This window comes from Convolutriloba macropyga, unplaced genomic scaffold, assembly GCF_964194025.1.
Source record: "Convolutriloba macropyga unplaced genomic scaffold, txConMacr16.3 SCAFFOLD_4020, whole genome shotgun sequence".
NCBI lineage: Eukaryota > Metazoa > Xenacoelomorpha > Acoela > Convolutidae > Convolutriloba > Convolutriloba macropyga.
In genome coordinates, this window is record NW_027449667.1 from 1 (window position 1) to 17500 (window position 17500).

Below are 17500 nucleotides of genomic sequence, written 5' to 3' on the forward strand. Positions count from 1 at the left end.
TCCCGAAATTTGGCTAAACAATAATATTTCTCTTCAATTACTGGTTTTGTTTTTTAAAAGGAACTGAACTTTGATTCGATTTTTACTTTGTTTTGTTTCACGCTTTTTAAACCTTTGCAGGTGAACTAAAACAGTACGTAAGAAAGCAAAAAAAGTACTGAAAAACTATAGTTTTCTTTCATGAAGTTAGAGATTCACGCGAGAGATATTAATAACAGCTAAGTATGTTGAACTGGTTTTAAGGGAAAAATATCAGATTTTGTCGGATTAATTGTAAAAGGATACTATTTGATTAAGCAGAAAATTCACGAAACAACGCTTTTCTTAGAAGCATTATTTATACTGGAGGATCTAAAACTGACCAAAAAAATGGCTGGCGCTTAAAAATGCTTCGGAATTGATTTGAATTCTGGGTGTAGCGGAATGATAAAATTAGGGGACGTGAAATATTAACAGATATCACTACTGCTATAATCATGAGCTGCTTTGGTAATCAGAGAAATTTCAAGCTTTGCAAGATATCAAATATATCAGATTAAATTAGCTTGGTTTGTTTTATTATCTCAACTTTTTTGGTAATTTATGGTTCACAACTTCAACCACTCATATTGATTAAGATAAAAAAGTTGAATTACAATTTTTTAAAAATCCTTGTTCGATTTAAATAAACGGTTACTAACTCTGGAGCAAGAAAAATTTCATTATTTACTGTTCAAGAAATCTGACAATCGCAGTTGTTTTCTAATCATGACTTGAAATTTTGCTGATCCATCACAAAATTGATAGGATTTCAGCAAAATTAAAGCTTTTTGATTGAATCGAACAAGTAACCTCAATTTGATTTTTTTAAAGAGTTATATATATATATATATATTTTATATATATATATATATATATATATATATATATAAATATAAATATATATATATATATATATATATATATATATATATATATATATGTATTTGTATATATAAATATAAACATATATATATATATAATATATATATATATATATATATATATATGAATATATATATATATATACTACTACTACTACTATTCATTTACTTTATTTAAAAATAACAGATATATAGATATTTGTATGTAGAAGCATATGCAACCTGATAGCATAGTTTGGACTTTTGTAAATTCCAGTAAGTTTCCTGAAACAGAAACTTTATCACGGTACAAACAAATTTTTTGTTTGTACACTATTAGAACTTTAGCAAAAAGTTCATCATTAATAAAGTGCACTACAATAAGATGAATAACTAACATGAATATACAAAAGCGGCGATAGACCAAGATCGAACCGAAACAAATATATAACGAGCTGTGACTAAACCGTGTATGTGTATTTGTTTGCGCTTGTATGTGTGTGTGTGTGTGTGCATGTGTGCATGTTTTCGTGCGTATGTTTGTTGGTATGTTTGCGTGTATGTCTGCATGAGTGTGTTTATGTGCTTGTGTGTTTAAAAGTGTGTGTATGCAAAAGTGTGTGTGTGCTTGTATATGTGTAATTGCGTGTGGGTTTGTGTAAACGCAATTGTGTCTGCGTGCTTGTGTGTGCAAGTGTGTCTCTGAGTGTGTTTGTGGGTGTTTTTTTATGTGTGCGTGTGTTTTGTGTGTGTGTGTTTATGTATATTTGTGTGTGTTTGTGTGTGTGTGTGTGTGTGTTTGTGTGTAGGTAAGTGCGAGTGTCTGTGTGTTTGTGTGTGTGATTTTGTGTGCGTGTGCGTGTTTGGGTGTGCATATGTTGTCTTCAACTGCGTATGTATATGTGTGTGTTTGTGTTTTTGTTTGTGTGTCTGTTTTGCGTGCGTGTTTGTTTATTTTTGCGTGCAACTGTGTGTGTGTGCCTGTGTGTGTGTTTTTGTGGGTATGTAAGTGTGATTGTTTGTATGTGTGTGTGTTTGTGTGTGTGTGTGTGTTTGTGTGCGCGCATATTTGTGTCTGTTTATGAGTTGGTGTGTGTTTATGTGTTCGTATGTGCGTGCTTGTAACTCTCTTTGTGTGTTTGTTTGTGTTTGTGTGTGGTTGTTTGTGTGTGCGTGCGTGTGTTTGTGTTTGTGAGTGTTTGTGTGTAGATAAGTGTGAGTGGTTGTGTATGTTTGTGTGCAATTGTATGTATCTGTTTTTGTGTGTGTTTGTGGGTATGTAAATGTAATTGTTTCCATATGTGTGTGTGTGTGCATATGTGTGTTTGTTTGTGTGTGTGTGTTTATGTGATGGTGTGTGTGTTTGTAACTCTGTTTGTGTGTTTGTGTGTGCGTTTTTTCGTGTAAGTAGTTATATGGGTTTTGTGTGTTTGTGTGTGTGTGTGTGTGTGTGTGTGTGTGTTTGCGCTCGCTTGTGTGTGCGTGTGTGTGTTTGTTGGTGCGTGTCTGTGTGTGTTTGTGTGTGTTTGTGTGTATGTGTGTACATGTGTAATTGTTTATGCGTTTGTGTTTGTGTGTGTGTTTTTGTGTTTGCTTGTGTGTGTGTGTGTGTGTGTGTGTGTGTGTGTGTGTGTGTGTGAGTCTCTGGGTGTGTGTGCGTGATTGTTTGTGTTTGTGTATGCATATGTAAAGTTTTGTGTTTGTTTGTGTGGTGTTTGTATGTGTGTATGTGTTTGTTTGTGCGTATGTGTGTTCTTGTGTGTGCTTGTGTAAGTGTGTGTAAGTGTGTGTGTGTGTGTGTTTGCGTGTGTGTGTGTGTGTATGTGTGTGTGCATGTGTAAGTGTGTGTGTGTGTGTGTGTGTGTGTGTGTGTATATGTGTAGATGTGTGTGGGTGTGCGAGTTCATGTGCGTGTGTGTGTCTGGACTTCCGTATGTGTTCTTTTTCATCGCGTTTTTCAGAGTCTTTATATCAATTACAAAATAATATAAAACGTCTTTGTATACTGTTAGTATTCTATCGAAAATGTTTATCGTTAATGTAGTGCTGTAAAAGAAGATGAATTACAAACTAGCGTATAAAAATATCGACTATAAATAAAGATGGCCATGAATAAACAAACAAATAACGAGCTGTGACTAAACGTTTTTCGTGACTGTTGAAGACAGAGCTGCAGAAAGTTCGAAAATTCAGAATAAAGAATATGAATAATCTTCGCTTGAACAGTTTTCTTATAACTTCAGCCATCACTATTGTCTTATACAAAGCCGGATTTTTCACCATATTTTATCTTAACCAGTTTCCGAATGCCTCTAAATCTGGTACACAATTTGCGAACCAATACCATAAAAATTTATGTGGTAAAATCATTAAATTACCAGTTTTTCCCTATCATAACCCGAATAAAAACCACCAAGTTTTCTTTGTGGAATCATCGCCCGGGCGAAAAATGACGGGTCGAGTTATGTGCGCTTTCGAATCAGCTCTACGGGTCGGGAAATTACCGGTAAAGGTTCTGATCCGATCAACCCAAACTTTAAAAATTGACCACCCAGCGCTCTGCGATTTAGTCCAAGAATTCTACCCAGATAAACTGAGTTTTTACAATGTGGAAATTCCTGAGTTATTCGCTGGAACGCCTTTAGATGGAATTGTGGAAAGGCTTGACTGGAAAAACAGCCACTTCAAAGTGCACCTGAGCGATTTGATGAGAGCGGCTGTTTTGTTCAAGTATGGCGGATTTTATTTGGATCATGACGTCATCACGCTTAAAGACCTCCGTCAAATTCAAAACACTATCGTATTGGATAATATTACCACGTAAGAAACAACTTAGGATCTTTTCCGTTTGTGCCCCCCCCCCCCCCCCCCCAGCTTAGTGGGCGCATATTATTTTAACCCCCCAGAAACACGTGAAATATTTTCACATGATGAATTACCATGTAATGACACTTGCTCTGTAATTGAGGGGAGCATAACGTACTGGGGGGGGGGGGGGGGCACAAACGGAAAAGATCCGCAATTCTCCTCTCATTTTAAACCAAAAATTCACGGATACTCAGAAAAAATGATAACGTCATGACAATCAAAATTAAAAATCATTAAAACAGACTTTTTGCTTTTGAGATTAAACATACCGACAACTTTTTACAATAAAAAAAAATAATAAAATTTTGACGGTAACCTGGAAAAGAATTCCGAGACCTGGTCAATTTTGTCAACCTGAAACAGAAAATAATAACACTCTCTTTACTTCTCTATTACTTAATAGACATATTTCCAAGATTAGTTGCTTTGGCCATGAGTGCCAAAATTTTCATATTTCTTGTCAATTATTGCATCAATTTTGAGAAAGCAAAATTAGCAAAACAAGAAGTCAAAGAAATAGTAACTGAAATACAAACTTTCTGTCGGGAATTTTACGTTGGGGGCACGAGGGACCAAACAGAAAGTTGGTCTGTCTGGGTACAAGTTGGGACCTGATGTTGGGTACAACTTCTGTTGAACTAGAGCTTGACAATGTTTTGCATTTTTCGTCCCGTTAAATTCTAGTCTGGGGAAAAAATTCTATAACAGACAAGGCGGCTCGTTAATGTGCGTTCGCACATGATGTTCCGACCCGAGTGATGTTCATCTACATTTTCGACTTAATTGTCAACCAAATGAAGAAATAACAAAAATAGATGATCGAGTTTAAAGCAATCGTTACACAACCTATCTACTAATTGAAATACATAATGCCATGTCTTATTACAGCGCTAATAGACCTTAAATTTTGACCTTAACGAGACTACGAGAAAAAAACAAATACTTCACGGCAAAACTGAATATCTAAATTTAAAAGCTCATAGTAACAACGTCAAAATGCAGTCAGATAAAACCTTAACTACTCAAATTTAATTTCTTCTAACTATACAGCGGACGGAAAGTTTTCTTAATGAGACTATGCTACAAGTCAACAATGAAAACGATCGATGAGGCGAAAAAAGTTAATCAATATTTTCTTAAACCAAGAAATTTCAAGAGTCTTAAAAATCATTAGCTTTTAACAAAATAATCCTTGATAAATTACTAAAAAGTTACTACAAAACCAAAAAGTTTTGTCTTTGGGTAGTTTAAGCCTTAGAAACGAACTAAAGAAAAACCTAAAAAGTTAGAAACGATTTGCTAAAACACAAACTTTTGCTACCATAAAAATCATTAGCTATTAGCTGAATGTTATGTATTTTTAATTCAATTCTTGTTTCTACTAATTCAACTGCTTAAAAAATCCTGAGAGAATAAATAATTTTTTTTGGGCACATTTGTAAACCATTGAGATCTGTTATTACGCGATTGTTCTGAAAGAAGAGAAAAAGAAGCGCAAAAAATGACCACAAAAAAATCTTTTAAAAAAACGAATATTGTCCAGCAAAGAAAGCATCGGTGACAAATAACATCATTAGATAAGTCAGGTTTTGGATAGAAGGAGTTGGATGTGACCTCTCATTGATGAAAATAAGTTACAATTTGACGAAAAGAACAACAAAAACTGAAAAGTTTGAAAAATGTTTGAAAATGTATATCATAAACTTTAAGACTAAAAGCTATAAACTGACTAACTGATTCGGGTAACATTATTATTTCACTCCTCAATTAAAAGCCTAAGAGACCTGTCAGCACTTTACGGCTACCTAAAGAACAAAAACAGACAAAAACCGCAATTTCAGGAAAGAAATTGAGCAAGAAAAGTGTCGAAGGCGTTAAAAAATGAACTTTTCACAAAAAATTTTTATACGTTAGATAAATTTTTTTAACAGCAATGGGATTCGTCTTTTTTTATCAATATTGCTTAAATATCAAATATGAACAAACACATTAGAACCACGAAATTTTTGAGAAAACTCCAGAATCCTCTAAATACGCTAAATTATGCCTCTATGGGACAACAAGTTGGTTGGCTGTTCATATTTGGTCAATAAGACCTAAAATCAAGTTATTAAGGATTAAATCAACAACAAAGACAGCCAACAACCAAAAATTTAATAGAAAAATGCCAGAAGAAAGTGTCGAAGCAATTTAAATCATAAGTTCTTCTCTAAAAACTTTATATATGATCCGTTTGACGTCTTCCCTAAACCAATGGGAACTAGCAGTATTAGGATAGTGTGATATGATTTCAAAAGGATCCAAAATAAGAAAAAGTACCCGAAAATTTAAAAAAATATGTGAAAACTACTGGCATTGAAGTTTTAAAACTAAAAGCTAGAAGTAAGAACCGCTAAACAGATTATTTTTGGCTGCATTAGAAAAAATAAAGGATCCCAAAAGTACTAAGACTGACTGACAGTTTACGAAAAAAAGGTTAGGATTGGTTAATGTTCAAAAAACTTTCGAAAAACTTTTTATAAAAGTCTTACCCGCCATTAAACTCAAAATCATTTAACGGAGATCAATAACTACGCTCAGAAATAACACGATGGCGGGAAAAAAATGTTTGTCATGCATGGTTAATCAATCAGGGATCAGAATAAGTCTTAATACTAAGAAAACAACAACAAAAGCAGGCAAAAAGCAGAAATCAGGATTAAAAGTGCGAAGAAGAAATTTTCGAAGCCATTTGAACCATTAGCTTTTCTCTGAAAACTCTATCTGTGATTCACTGAATGACATTTCCAAGCCAATGGCGTTAGAATACTATTTGGATAATGTGTATAATATTTGGATAATGTGATAAGAGTTCAAAAGATACCAATAATACGAAAATGTCCGAAGTTTTTTTTAAAAAAAGTTTTGAATTCTTGTGTTATTGAAGTCATAAAATCAATAGTTAGAAGATAAAACTGCCAACTAAATTTATTTTAGTTCCAGTAGAAAGCAATCGGGTTCTGTCAATACTGAGACTGACTAACAGTTCGTGAAATTTTTAAGATTGGTTAATGTTCAAAAAAATTTTTGAAAATCTTTACAGCCATTAAATTCAATAAATTTCAGCGGAAGTCAATAATACGCTCAAATATGATTCAATAGGAATGTGCTGATGTCTTACTTGCATAGGTGATCAATAAGACACCACAACCAGTCTTATGACTATGAAAACATCAACAAAATCAAGCAAAAACCAAAAGTTCAGTAGAGGTCGAAGCCATTTGAAACCATAAGTTTTTCTCTGAAAAATTGATCTGTGAGCCACTGAATGTCTTCTTGAAGCCTATACGAGTTGTCAATTTTAGGATAATGTCATAAGATTTCAAAAGTAACCAATAATACGGAAATGTCCAAAAAAAATTTAAAACTTTTTGAAATCTTGTGTCATTGAAGTCATATTGCGAAAAGTTAGAAGATAAAACGGTCAGCTAGATCAAATTTGGTTACAGTAGGACGGAAGAGGGTGTTGTAATCACAGAGACTGACTTACATTTCACGATAATAAGTTTATAATTGGTTAATGTTCGAAAAAATTTTCGAAAAATTAATTTAAAGTCTTAACAGCCATTAGCTGTCCACTCAAAGCACTAGATATGCTCACTTAAATCTAATTACGGAACATTTTGCACTGTTAGTCAATGAGTTGTTGCCATAAGACTCCAAAAAATTAATAAAACCTCTAAAAGAAGTTCAAAATTTCATTTAAAATTCGGCAACTCATAGTCGCATTTAAAAAAAACTTGAGCAATTCGTTGAAAACGATTTTTTTGTTCACTGGTTTTCATTTGACTGTAAAAGGGGTTTTTCATTAACGGAACTTCGATATGAAAATTGACTTGTCTCTAGGTGACTTAAAAAACCAAAAAAGTAGAAAACTTTATAAAAAAAAGAGCTCTCAAATAGATTTCGAATTTTTTTTGTACTGAAGCTCCCTATGAGACCAGAACTAGTCTTTTTTATCGCCTTTAGTCTATTAGAAACACAAAATTGGTTCATTTTTCGAAAATAAATTTAAGTTTGCGGTACTATTTTTATAGAAAATATCTTAATTTGAAGAAAAATCAAAAACAAATATACCGTGTGCACACAAAACTTCAATCCTCGATAACTCCTCGAAAAAAAAGACGAAAATCTAAAAAATCTTTTTTATTTTGAATTCTACGCTTGACCATTTTTTTAATGATACCACTCAAATTTCTCCGCCATGAATATATCGATCGGCCAAAATTGACTGAACAAAAAAAACCCATTTGAGTATATAGTTCCTCCCCCCCTCCCACTAGTGGGGTCGGAATAAAAAAAACTTCTACTGATAACACACTTAAATATAACGCTCTTTTTATGCGGGTTTTATTGTTTTGCATTAAAGAGGATTATAAGTTCTTGTATGTATAAATTAGAATCAAAAGTTATTTTGTTTATTGAAGGTAAATTTTCAACATCGGGGCATTATTTCCCTGAGCAACATTTTTTCAGATCATAATTTGGACAACAATTTTTTTATGTTAATTTGAACAAAATATGCCTAAATTATCCGTTTTTGTTTTGCTGATAAAAATAAAATGTTAGAGGTCTAAACAGGCTCAACTACTTTGAAAGTTGACCAATACGACCAATATTTTAATTTGCAAGCCGAGTTGTGCTAAACCTATCATCAAATGCTATTAACATCGAGGACTTGGCCGTCTCTTATAACCAATTCTCACGTTCTGTCTCGCTCCTCTTTTGTCTAGCCAAGTATACGTTGAACAAATCAATCTATGTTTTAGATTATCTTGTGCAAATTTACATTAGGTTGCTCTCTCTCTCAACCTTCTACCATTTCCCTTTGGTCATTATTCTTTTCTTAAAATCTAATATGAGAAAAAAAGTTTGATGCTTAGAAATGACAACTATACCGTTCTGTCGTTTTCAGATATTTTCGATCCTGCATCGGTCAAAGTAATATCTCTCCACAAGTTTTTCATAGCGTACCTTTTTCCATCTGTGAAAGTGAATAAAAAAGGGAAATTGATAAAGAGAAAATGGTGCAAATTATTAGCCACCAATAACAAATATAATAACTGAAATTTTGACAAAAGGCTAAATTGTTCAAGGCATTTATTTTTTTTTGTTTTTAGGTGTGTCACTTGCTGTTTTCAAATTTTATTGTCAAATCAATTCAGCTTCGAGGAAAACCGCTTTTATTAGTTTTCATCAAAGATCGATAGTTGATACCCATTTGGCTAAAAAAAAGCTTTGGCTAAAAAGAGCTGTAGGCCAATTCACGAAAAGAGAATGCTTAGACCATCTTGATAGTGAATTTTTATCCACGTTGACTACTTTCTCTTCCTCATAAAAAAACGCATTCACAAGAGTTGTTATTTACTTAGTCAAGGGGCGATCTGATATCTTGATGAGCCTGCAAGATAAACATAGTTTTGCAAGATCTTGCAACATTTATATCGTATTGCAGGATAAGCGTTGGTCTGGAAAGATCTTGAACAATAAACATTTTCCGTTTTCAAAATTTTCAGCCAACAATTACAGATATGATAACATAAATTTCCGCGGAAAGAACTTTTTCGGAGGCAATTTCTTGTTTTATGTGTATTTGACGATTCCAGTTTTTACTATAAACTCACCGCAATGTTTTCGAGTCTTGTAACATCTCACAAAATCTCACAAGCCTCGATCAGCAAAAAAATTGGATCTTTTCCATTTGTGCCCCCCCCCCAGTACGTTATGCTCCCACCAATTACAGAGCACGTGTCATTACATGGTAAATCCTTTTGTAAAAAATGGCACATGAGTTTGGGTGACACGTGCACAAATAAAAATATGGCACGTGCGTCAATAAAATGTACCCAATGAGCTGGGAGGGGGAAGGGGGAGGGGGTGGGCACAAACGATGAATGTTCAAATTTTCAAATACTTTTTTGCTTTGACAGATACCCAACCGAAACATGCGAACCCAGATCAAAGGAAAAATCGAGAATGCTGAACCAGGGAACAATGCACTTTCAAAAACACAACCCTGTGTTACTGAAGTATCTGCACTTAATGAACGACACCTACCGACAGGGGCTAAAGTTTTTAGCGTTGGGCCCTCCACTGGTCCACGAAGCAGCTTCTATAGTTTTGGGGTACAAGAACCAGCCATCTACGCCAAAGAAAAGTAAGCAAAGAGCTCAAAAATTTTAAAATTGGTTAATTAAATTTTGAAAAAATTTCATTCGTGCATAGAATGCCTCACCAATTATGTAAAAAAAAAACAATCGAATGAACCATTTGGTTTTTACATGGTTTTATCCGCAGGGAAATGAGTTCTCTTGAAAAATCAATTGTGATTGGTTGCAAACAGGATAAGGACTGCGCTCGAAATCGTCCTCATCTGACCGTCCCAGAACAAAAGTGCCTCTGATCAGACTCAACCGAATTCGACCGTTTTTGTGAGCTTGGATTGCATTCGAAACCGTCGCTGATGAGACTCAAGTGCTCTCAATACCTTCAGTACAGACGAAATGCGTTCGAGTTTGTTTCTGATCAGACTTAACCGCACTCGACGATTACTGTGCTCTCAGAATGCATTCTTTGATCAAGCTCAAGTGTGCTCGACAGTTTCTTGGCGCTCGGACTGCGTTCCAATTCGTCTCTAATCAGACTCAGGCGCGTTGCAGCATTCCTGACGAATGCTGCATTCCTGATGAAACCCACCTGCGCTACAATGTACTTCTTATCAGACCCACCTGCGCTCAAATGCAGTTCTGATCAGACGCTCGATTCGACGGGTCACCGCTAACAATTGCTATAAAGTGTAAAAATAGCCGTGAATGCTGTACAAATTTTGTAAGATTTGTTGTTTATAGCGGTTAATGCAGTATTCGATAAAAATCTGAATTCGATAAAAAAATCACCCTTTAAAAACGAAAATTTTAGAAATATTCACCAATCCACAAGAAACGTCTTGATACACAGTTAATTAAAATCCTCTGAAGGCGATCGGAATTTGATATCGTTTGGACCATTTGGTTCTGATCAGAGCCATCGGACTCTAGACTATGATTAGAAAACTGCCTGGCTGAGACGACAACTCTAAGTGAAAAAAACATTGAAAAAATAATACACTCTCAATGATCTCTGGACAGACCCACTTGCGTACGAAGTTGTTTCTGATTAGACTCAGTTGAGCTGGAAACGCTCTCTGATCGAAAGCTGTCGAGCGCAGGAATAACCACTATCTTGAGCGCGAACCGCTTATGATCAGATCCAGTTGCGCTCGAAGCCGTTCATGATCAGACTCAAGTGCAATCGTGCGCTCGAAACTGCCCTGTAATTTTTAGCGCAAAATGGTCAGGTATGCGTTCGAATAAGTCTCATCAGGACAATTTCGAGCGCACCCCTCGGTCTGGGAGCCAGTTTCAACAGTTGAGCGACTGTTGTAATCATAAAAAGAGATGATTACAACTCTATCACACGTTTTTTTAATCTCCCTCTCGAAATTATTCAACAACTCGGCTTCGCCTCGGAGTCTAATAACTTGATGGCGACTATAACTGTGTCTACCTGAGGACAACTAGATAATAAAAAGTTAACTTCTAGCTTAACTTCTTTATTTTAGCGCCACATTTAACAATTGCACCCTCTTTCAAATTTCGGTTACTCGCTACAATGGTCAAAGTTGGAGCCCGGCCCCCCAAGCTGTTCGATTTAACAGTCGATGGGTCGTATTTTGACAACTTCGTCAACTGCAGTTACACACTGCATATGAACGGGAAGAAGTCAAAGACTAGAGCGATCACTGGAAACCCACACAGAGATGCTTATTCCTACTTGGGTCCAAAAATTTGCCCCAAGTCTTTCAGTCACATCCGGAAGTTTTAAATTTTCTTTTAAAGATTTTAAAATTTCTAATTTTCGATTATTTAGATTAGAGGTCACTTTGTTCGGCAACCCCACCCCCTTCCCCTGCATAACGGGTACTTATTATTTGCCACAATATCTAATAGTGCAAAGATTAGCCACTTAATGACATACAATACAACGTGATATCAGGGGGGGGGGGGGGGGGGGGGGTTGTCAAATTGCCCTTGTCTTAATTATATTATTCAGTTTTACATTTTACATGTTTTCCCTATTGTTTCTGTGTATCCTTAAAAATAAAAAAGAAATAATGAATTTACAAAACTATGGTTTTAGATACGTTTGCGAGAAACAAATAATAAAAAAATTAGCTGAATTTGTTTTTTGGAAGGCTCAACGTAGTCAAAAGATGTTAGTTTAATTGTTCTCCCTAATGTTCGGTATTTTTGACTTTGACTTTCATGGTCAAACATGGCACCATAAACGTGCATGGTCCTGGTTATCGCTGAAAGACACCATGAACGTGATTTTTTTCAAGTGTTGCGTTGAGTTAGCTCTTCTCTCAGAGTGCAATGCATGGGTGTTTTAAGATCTTTTTGAGCAATGTTGTTTTTTTCCCATGGTCTACTGTATGGTTTCCAAATTACCATAACCTCCAAATGTGACTGGGATATGGTTACCAAGAAAGGTTTATGGTGGGTCCCCTGTGCATCTTAGATAATCGTAATATGGAAAAGTAATGTAATTTTTCTACGAAGTATACAAAATAACAACATAAATACCTATTATTGTACAAAGAATAAACAACTAGCATTAATCCTTGAAATTATCTTGTTCTTTTTGCAAACTGAATGTCCTTCAGGGAAATATGACCATGTATTACGTTTCTTGTGTATCTCAAATTTTCATTAAAATTGTTCAAAACTCAATTATGCAGAAATAAGCGAGAGCAAAACAAGACGGAGATACAAAATTTAAAAACTGTTTGCTTCGTCAAGTATTAATCAGTTTTGTTGGAAATTGGGGAATTAGAAACTGAAACAGCTGGGACCGTTTTTTTAGTTGTGACTTTTGCGACATGCCGGTTAATTTATGCCCAGTTGCTCATGATTTGATAATCGAATGTTTGTCTGATAGCCGACTGTCAGTTTGCAGTGACTGCGAAGATATAAAAAATATGACCCCCCCCAGAAAGCAGTTTCTGAGACACTTGCAGTTTTTTTCATATGATTATTTGTTTTTATGCGTTCCATCTGTTAATTTTCAGAGTCTCGTCCTTGGCTTGAATTCTTGGGACAAAAATCCTGTTAATCAATTGCCGTAAAAATTGCCGTAAAATCTTTAAGCTGGTTGTGTGGAATTTAAAACGCCTTCACCGACGTTTTCCCGTTTGTGTTGTTTTTGCTGAAAATTTGGTAATAAATATTTTTTTGTGAGTACGGCGATTCAGAAATTACGTCAAGTATATAAAAATCTTGACGCAATTTTCAATCCTTTCAATACCTCGAATTAGTTTATTTACTACCCAAAAATAGTTTGTTTTTGGGTGCCAAACCAAAATGTGTAGAATAATAATGCAGATTTGCTTTCAATTTATCAAGCAAAATAAATCAAATCGGATAATTATTGACGCTTAGGTCATGAGTCGTCAACTGCGGTTGATTAATATGCTAGCAAATTCGATAAGACAAGAGTGAATTCAAAAACTTTGACCTCGGTGGGTAAAATTGAAGGTAGCATATGAACAAAATTAAAGTTGGAAGTCAAATCTTGCAAAAATATTCTCAAATGATTTGTAAAACAAAGCTTTTTCATCAGCCGTCTGTGGAAGAGAGCTTGTTTTGAAGCAAAAAGTTTTCATCATTTATTGGTTTTCTGTTAGAAAATATATCACCAGAGCTTATTTTCTCAATAAAAAGTGAGCATAACTGCCTGTCATATTCTCACATTATTCACAGTATCTGTCTTTCATTACTGTCCAACTGCGTCCTTGCTAAATTGCTGCTGCTGCTGCTGCTGCTATAATTTCTATACGTCATTTTTAGCACTAATTAGTGTTACTTTTTGAAATTGCATCGACTGTTTGGTTTTCCAGTTTTTCTTTTGGGTCTTCGAGCTCTCTGAAACGGCTGTTATCTTCTGTGAGTCAATAATATCGGTCGTCTAAGATACCCAAGTTGAGGTGGCAGATGGAAATCGGCATTTCCAGACCATCTCAGACGGAGAGATTCTATGTCCACACTTTCTTTCGTTCACCAGATTTTCTTTTGTTATAACCTTGTTCCAATAACGTCACAACCTAAGACTTTTCTTTGTTCGATGAACAAAATTTTTTCACATAATTATTTTTTTGTTTTCAATGGAGAGGTGTTCAGTCGCTGTATTTGCCGTTGATACAGTCAAGTGAAGACCAATTTGTAGAATAATTATAATTGTTCTATTGAAGTTAATTATGTTCATAACAAGCTCGGAAAAGTGCTCTGAATTCTACATTGATTTTTTTGGGGACAATAAGTATTCTGTTATAATAAATTGGTGCAACAAGTAAAACACGCGCAGCGTGGCAAACTTGGTTTACGAGGATTTTTTCTTTGCATTTTTTAAAGTTAATATTGATAAATTCATTCCCTGGGAAAATCTTGGTATGCGAACAATCATTGCTATTAATATCAGTTCAATTTAAATCATCACCTTAGTGATGAGTGAATTTAAAACTTGTAAGAATTTTTTAAGAATCCTCCAAAATGTCAACCCAGACAACAAATTTAAACATGGCAATAGAGTTTTAGAAAACACCATAGAAGTTTTTTTTGTTCTTTAAACAAATTACCAAACTGAAATCAATAAAAAGTTCTTTATTCGGCTTCAAAATCTTGCATGAATCTACAAAATTTTCCGAAAATCTGAAATTCGATTGGCAGAACTAGTTCTAATTGACTTGTTTTCTAAATACCCATTAAATCTTGAGAGAATCTTTCAATATTTGCACGATTTCATTTTCAAATGCACGTTTCCGAAAAACAAATGGAAACACTTCGATTCATTCAAGTCTTTCTTTTTAAACTTATAGTAACCCAATAAACAACAAAAACAATTATTTTCAACAATTTTCTTTTTTTTTAAATGTTTATAGCGAAACCAACAGATGGATGCTTTTATTTATTAGTGACACTTCGCAAAAGCATCACACCAAGCTAATTGTACTACAAAACCTGCCCTATAATTGTCTCGTTGTCTCATGATTGGCAGCAGCAATAATCCGGTAAACCTCAACACTCTCTCTGCCCCTTTCTTGTGCATTTAAGTTCTGACTTCCACCATGAATTTTTTCGAGGACAATAAGTATTCTATTATTATAAACTGTTGCAACAAGTAAGACAAATGCAGCGTGGAAAACTTGATTTAGGGAAGATTTTGTCTTTAGATTTTTTAAAGTTTATATTTATAAATCAATTCACTGGGAAAATATTGGTTTACGACAGATCACTGCTATTAATATCAGTTCATTTTGAATCATCACCATAGTGATGAGTGAATTTAAATCTCGTAAGAATCTTGCAAGCTGATTCAAAAATTGTCAGACTCTTGCAAAAATCTTGCAAAATGTCAATCCAGTCAAAAAATTAAATCAGGGTACTATGTACCGAAAGCAACATAGAAGGTAGTTATTGTTCTTTAAACAAATTACCAAATTAAATCAATGAAAAACTTTTTAATTCAGATTCAAGATCTTGCATCAAAATACTTAATTTTTAAAAAATATCATTTTCAATAGGCAGAATTGATTATAAATAACTTTTTTTCCTAGATAACTGTTGATATGAAATCTTTCCAGAGTCTTTCAAATTTCTTGCATGATTTCAGTTCAAAAAACAACTGGAAACACTTTGATTCTTTCAAATCTTTTTTTTTAAAATTAACTTAAGCTAATAAACAACAACAAAAAGTTACTTTCACCATTTTTCCTCCTCTTTTTTAAAAGTTTATAGCGAAACCAACAGATGACTACTTTTATTTATTATTGGCACTTCGCAAAATTATCACACCAAACTAATTGTACACAATGCTTGCTATAAAATTGTCTTGTTGTCTCATGATTGGCAGCAGCAATAATCCGGTAACCCTCAACACTCCGGTGCCCCTTTCTTGTTAATTTAGATTCTGAATTCTACCAAGAATTTTTATGTTGAGAATAAGTATTGTTTTATAATAAATTGTTGCAACAGGTAAGACATGTGGAGCGTGGCAAGCTTGGTTTAGGAAGAGTTTATCTTTAGAATTTTCAAGGTTAATAATTATAAATTCATTCACTTGGAAAATCTTGTTTTAGGATCAATCATTGCTATTTGTATCAATTCATTTTTAATCATCACCTTAGTGATGAGTGAACTGAAAACTTGCAAGAACCTTGCAAGGTGATTCAACAATTGCAAGATTCTTGCAAGAATCTTGCAAGGTGTCAATCCAGTCAAAAAACTAAATCAGGGTCTTAAGGTTTTAGAAAACATAATTGAAGCAAAATGTTTTTCATTAAAAAATTTACCAAACTAAAATTTTAAAAAAATTTAAATTCGGATTCAAAAGCTTTCAAGAATCTACAAAAAACTGTAAGAATCTCAACTTCAATTGACAGAACTGATTCTAATTATCTTGTTTCCCAGATAATTGTTGAATGTGAAATCTTGCGATAATCTTTCAAAATTCTTATATGTGTTCCAATTAAAATACAATCACCTCGATTTATCCAAATCCTTCTTTTTAAACTTAAGTTAACCTAATAAACAGAAAAAAATTCTTTCAACTTTTTTTTCTTTTTTTTTTCAAATGTTTATAGCAAAACCAGCACACAGATACTTTTAATTTTTATTGACACTTCGCAAAAGTGTCACACCAAACTAATTGTGCTAAGCAACCTGCCCTAAAATTGGCTCGTTATCACATGATTGGTAGCAGCAATAATCTGGTAAACCCCAACCCTCTCTCTGCCCCCTTTCTGGCGCATTTATATGTTCAATTATATGTTTATTTGTACAGTGCGATAACCACCCTTAATTTTGACCCCTTCGAAAATCAGTCTGAGCTGTTTAGGGCATTTGTTTTTCCTTTGGCGGCTCGTTCAGGTGCGTTTGAATCAGTATTCGCTCGCAAAATTTGCATGCCACTGATTTACGATTCATACGATTTAAATAAAATAAATAAATTTTTGAGCTCCCCTCCCATTGGGCAAGACGTCAAAAAATCATCAGATTTTTTTATGCACTCTGATTGGGTGACAAAATATTTGACGAAGACTCCACATCAAGAGGATGAGATAAGGAATCAAAGAGCAGATGTGCCTTTCAGTATGTGCCTGTAGGCGTTTCATATGTGCCTCTAATCTCGCGACTCATACAATCAGTACGAGAGCGGACCCACGGATTGTTGTAGAGGAAACTGATTGTATTAAGCTGCAATGAAATGTCATATGAGTCCCGTGATCAGAAATCTGGCCATAGTAAAAATCAGAACGAAGTTTTCATTATTCAGTACTGAAATATTATGACCCGCAGATGCTGGTATTTGTTTACTTATTTTTGAAGTATCAATAACTAAGGTGATTCTTTGCTCTTCCAAATTTTCCATTTGATTCAATTTTTACCGCTTTGATGTCGTTTCAGGACTTTTGTTAAAAGCACTAATATTTCGTTACGTATTGTTTGCGAAGAATGTCGCTGCTGATTGAAATCGAAGCTGTCTCAAGAACAAAGTGCCGATCAAAGACTCTTTTTGTTTTTCGAATAAGCTTATTTTCTTACCCAGACTGAGGTCACATCCTTTTACGCACTGGATGATACTTTTACTCTGTACCTTAATCTGCCAGGTATCATGAT

The 17500-nt window shown here is 34.4% G+C and overlaps 1 protein-coding gene across 1 annotated transcript; it reads left to right on the plus strand.

Annotated features, from left to right (window-relative positions):
• Window positions 1–3075: 3075 nt before the first annotated feature.
• Window positions 3076–11724, plus strand: LOC142355229 (uncharacterized). The gene is made up of 3 exons (XM_075407457.1): window positions 3076–3701; window positions 9719–9945; window positions 11389–11724. The coding sequence occupies exons 1-3, from the start codon at window positions 3085–3087 to the stop codon at window positions 11649–11651; spliced, it is 1107 nt and encodes a 368-aa protein (XP_075263572.1). The 5' UTR covers window positions 3076–3084; the 3' UTR covers window positions 11652–11724.
• Window positions 11725–17500: the final 5776 nt, after the last annotated feature.

What these genes read in the sequence shown, in the direction of transcription:
- LOC142355229 (XM_075407457.1), top strand. Translation starts at nt 3,085, where the DNA reads ATGAATAATCTTCGCTTGAACAGTTTTCTTATAACTTCAGCCATCACT. An exon ending in GTATTGGATAATATTACCAC is followed by an intron (nt 3,702 to 9,718) that starts GTAAGAAACAAC and finishes TTGCTTTGACAG; the next exon opens with ATACCCAACCGAAACATGCG. An exon ending in GCCATCTACGCCAAAGAAAA is followed by an intron (nt 9,946 to 11,388) that starts GTAAGCAAAGAG and finishes TCTTTATTTTAG; the next exon opens with CGCCACATTTAACAATTGCA.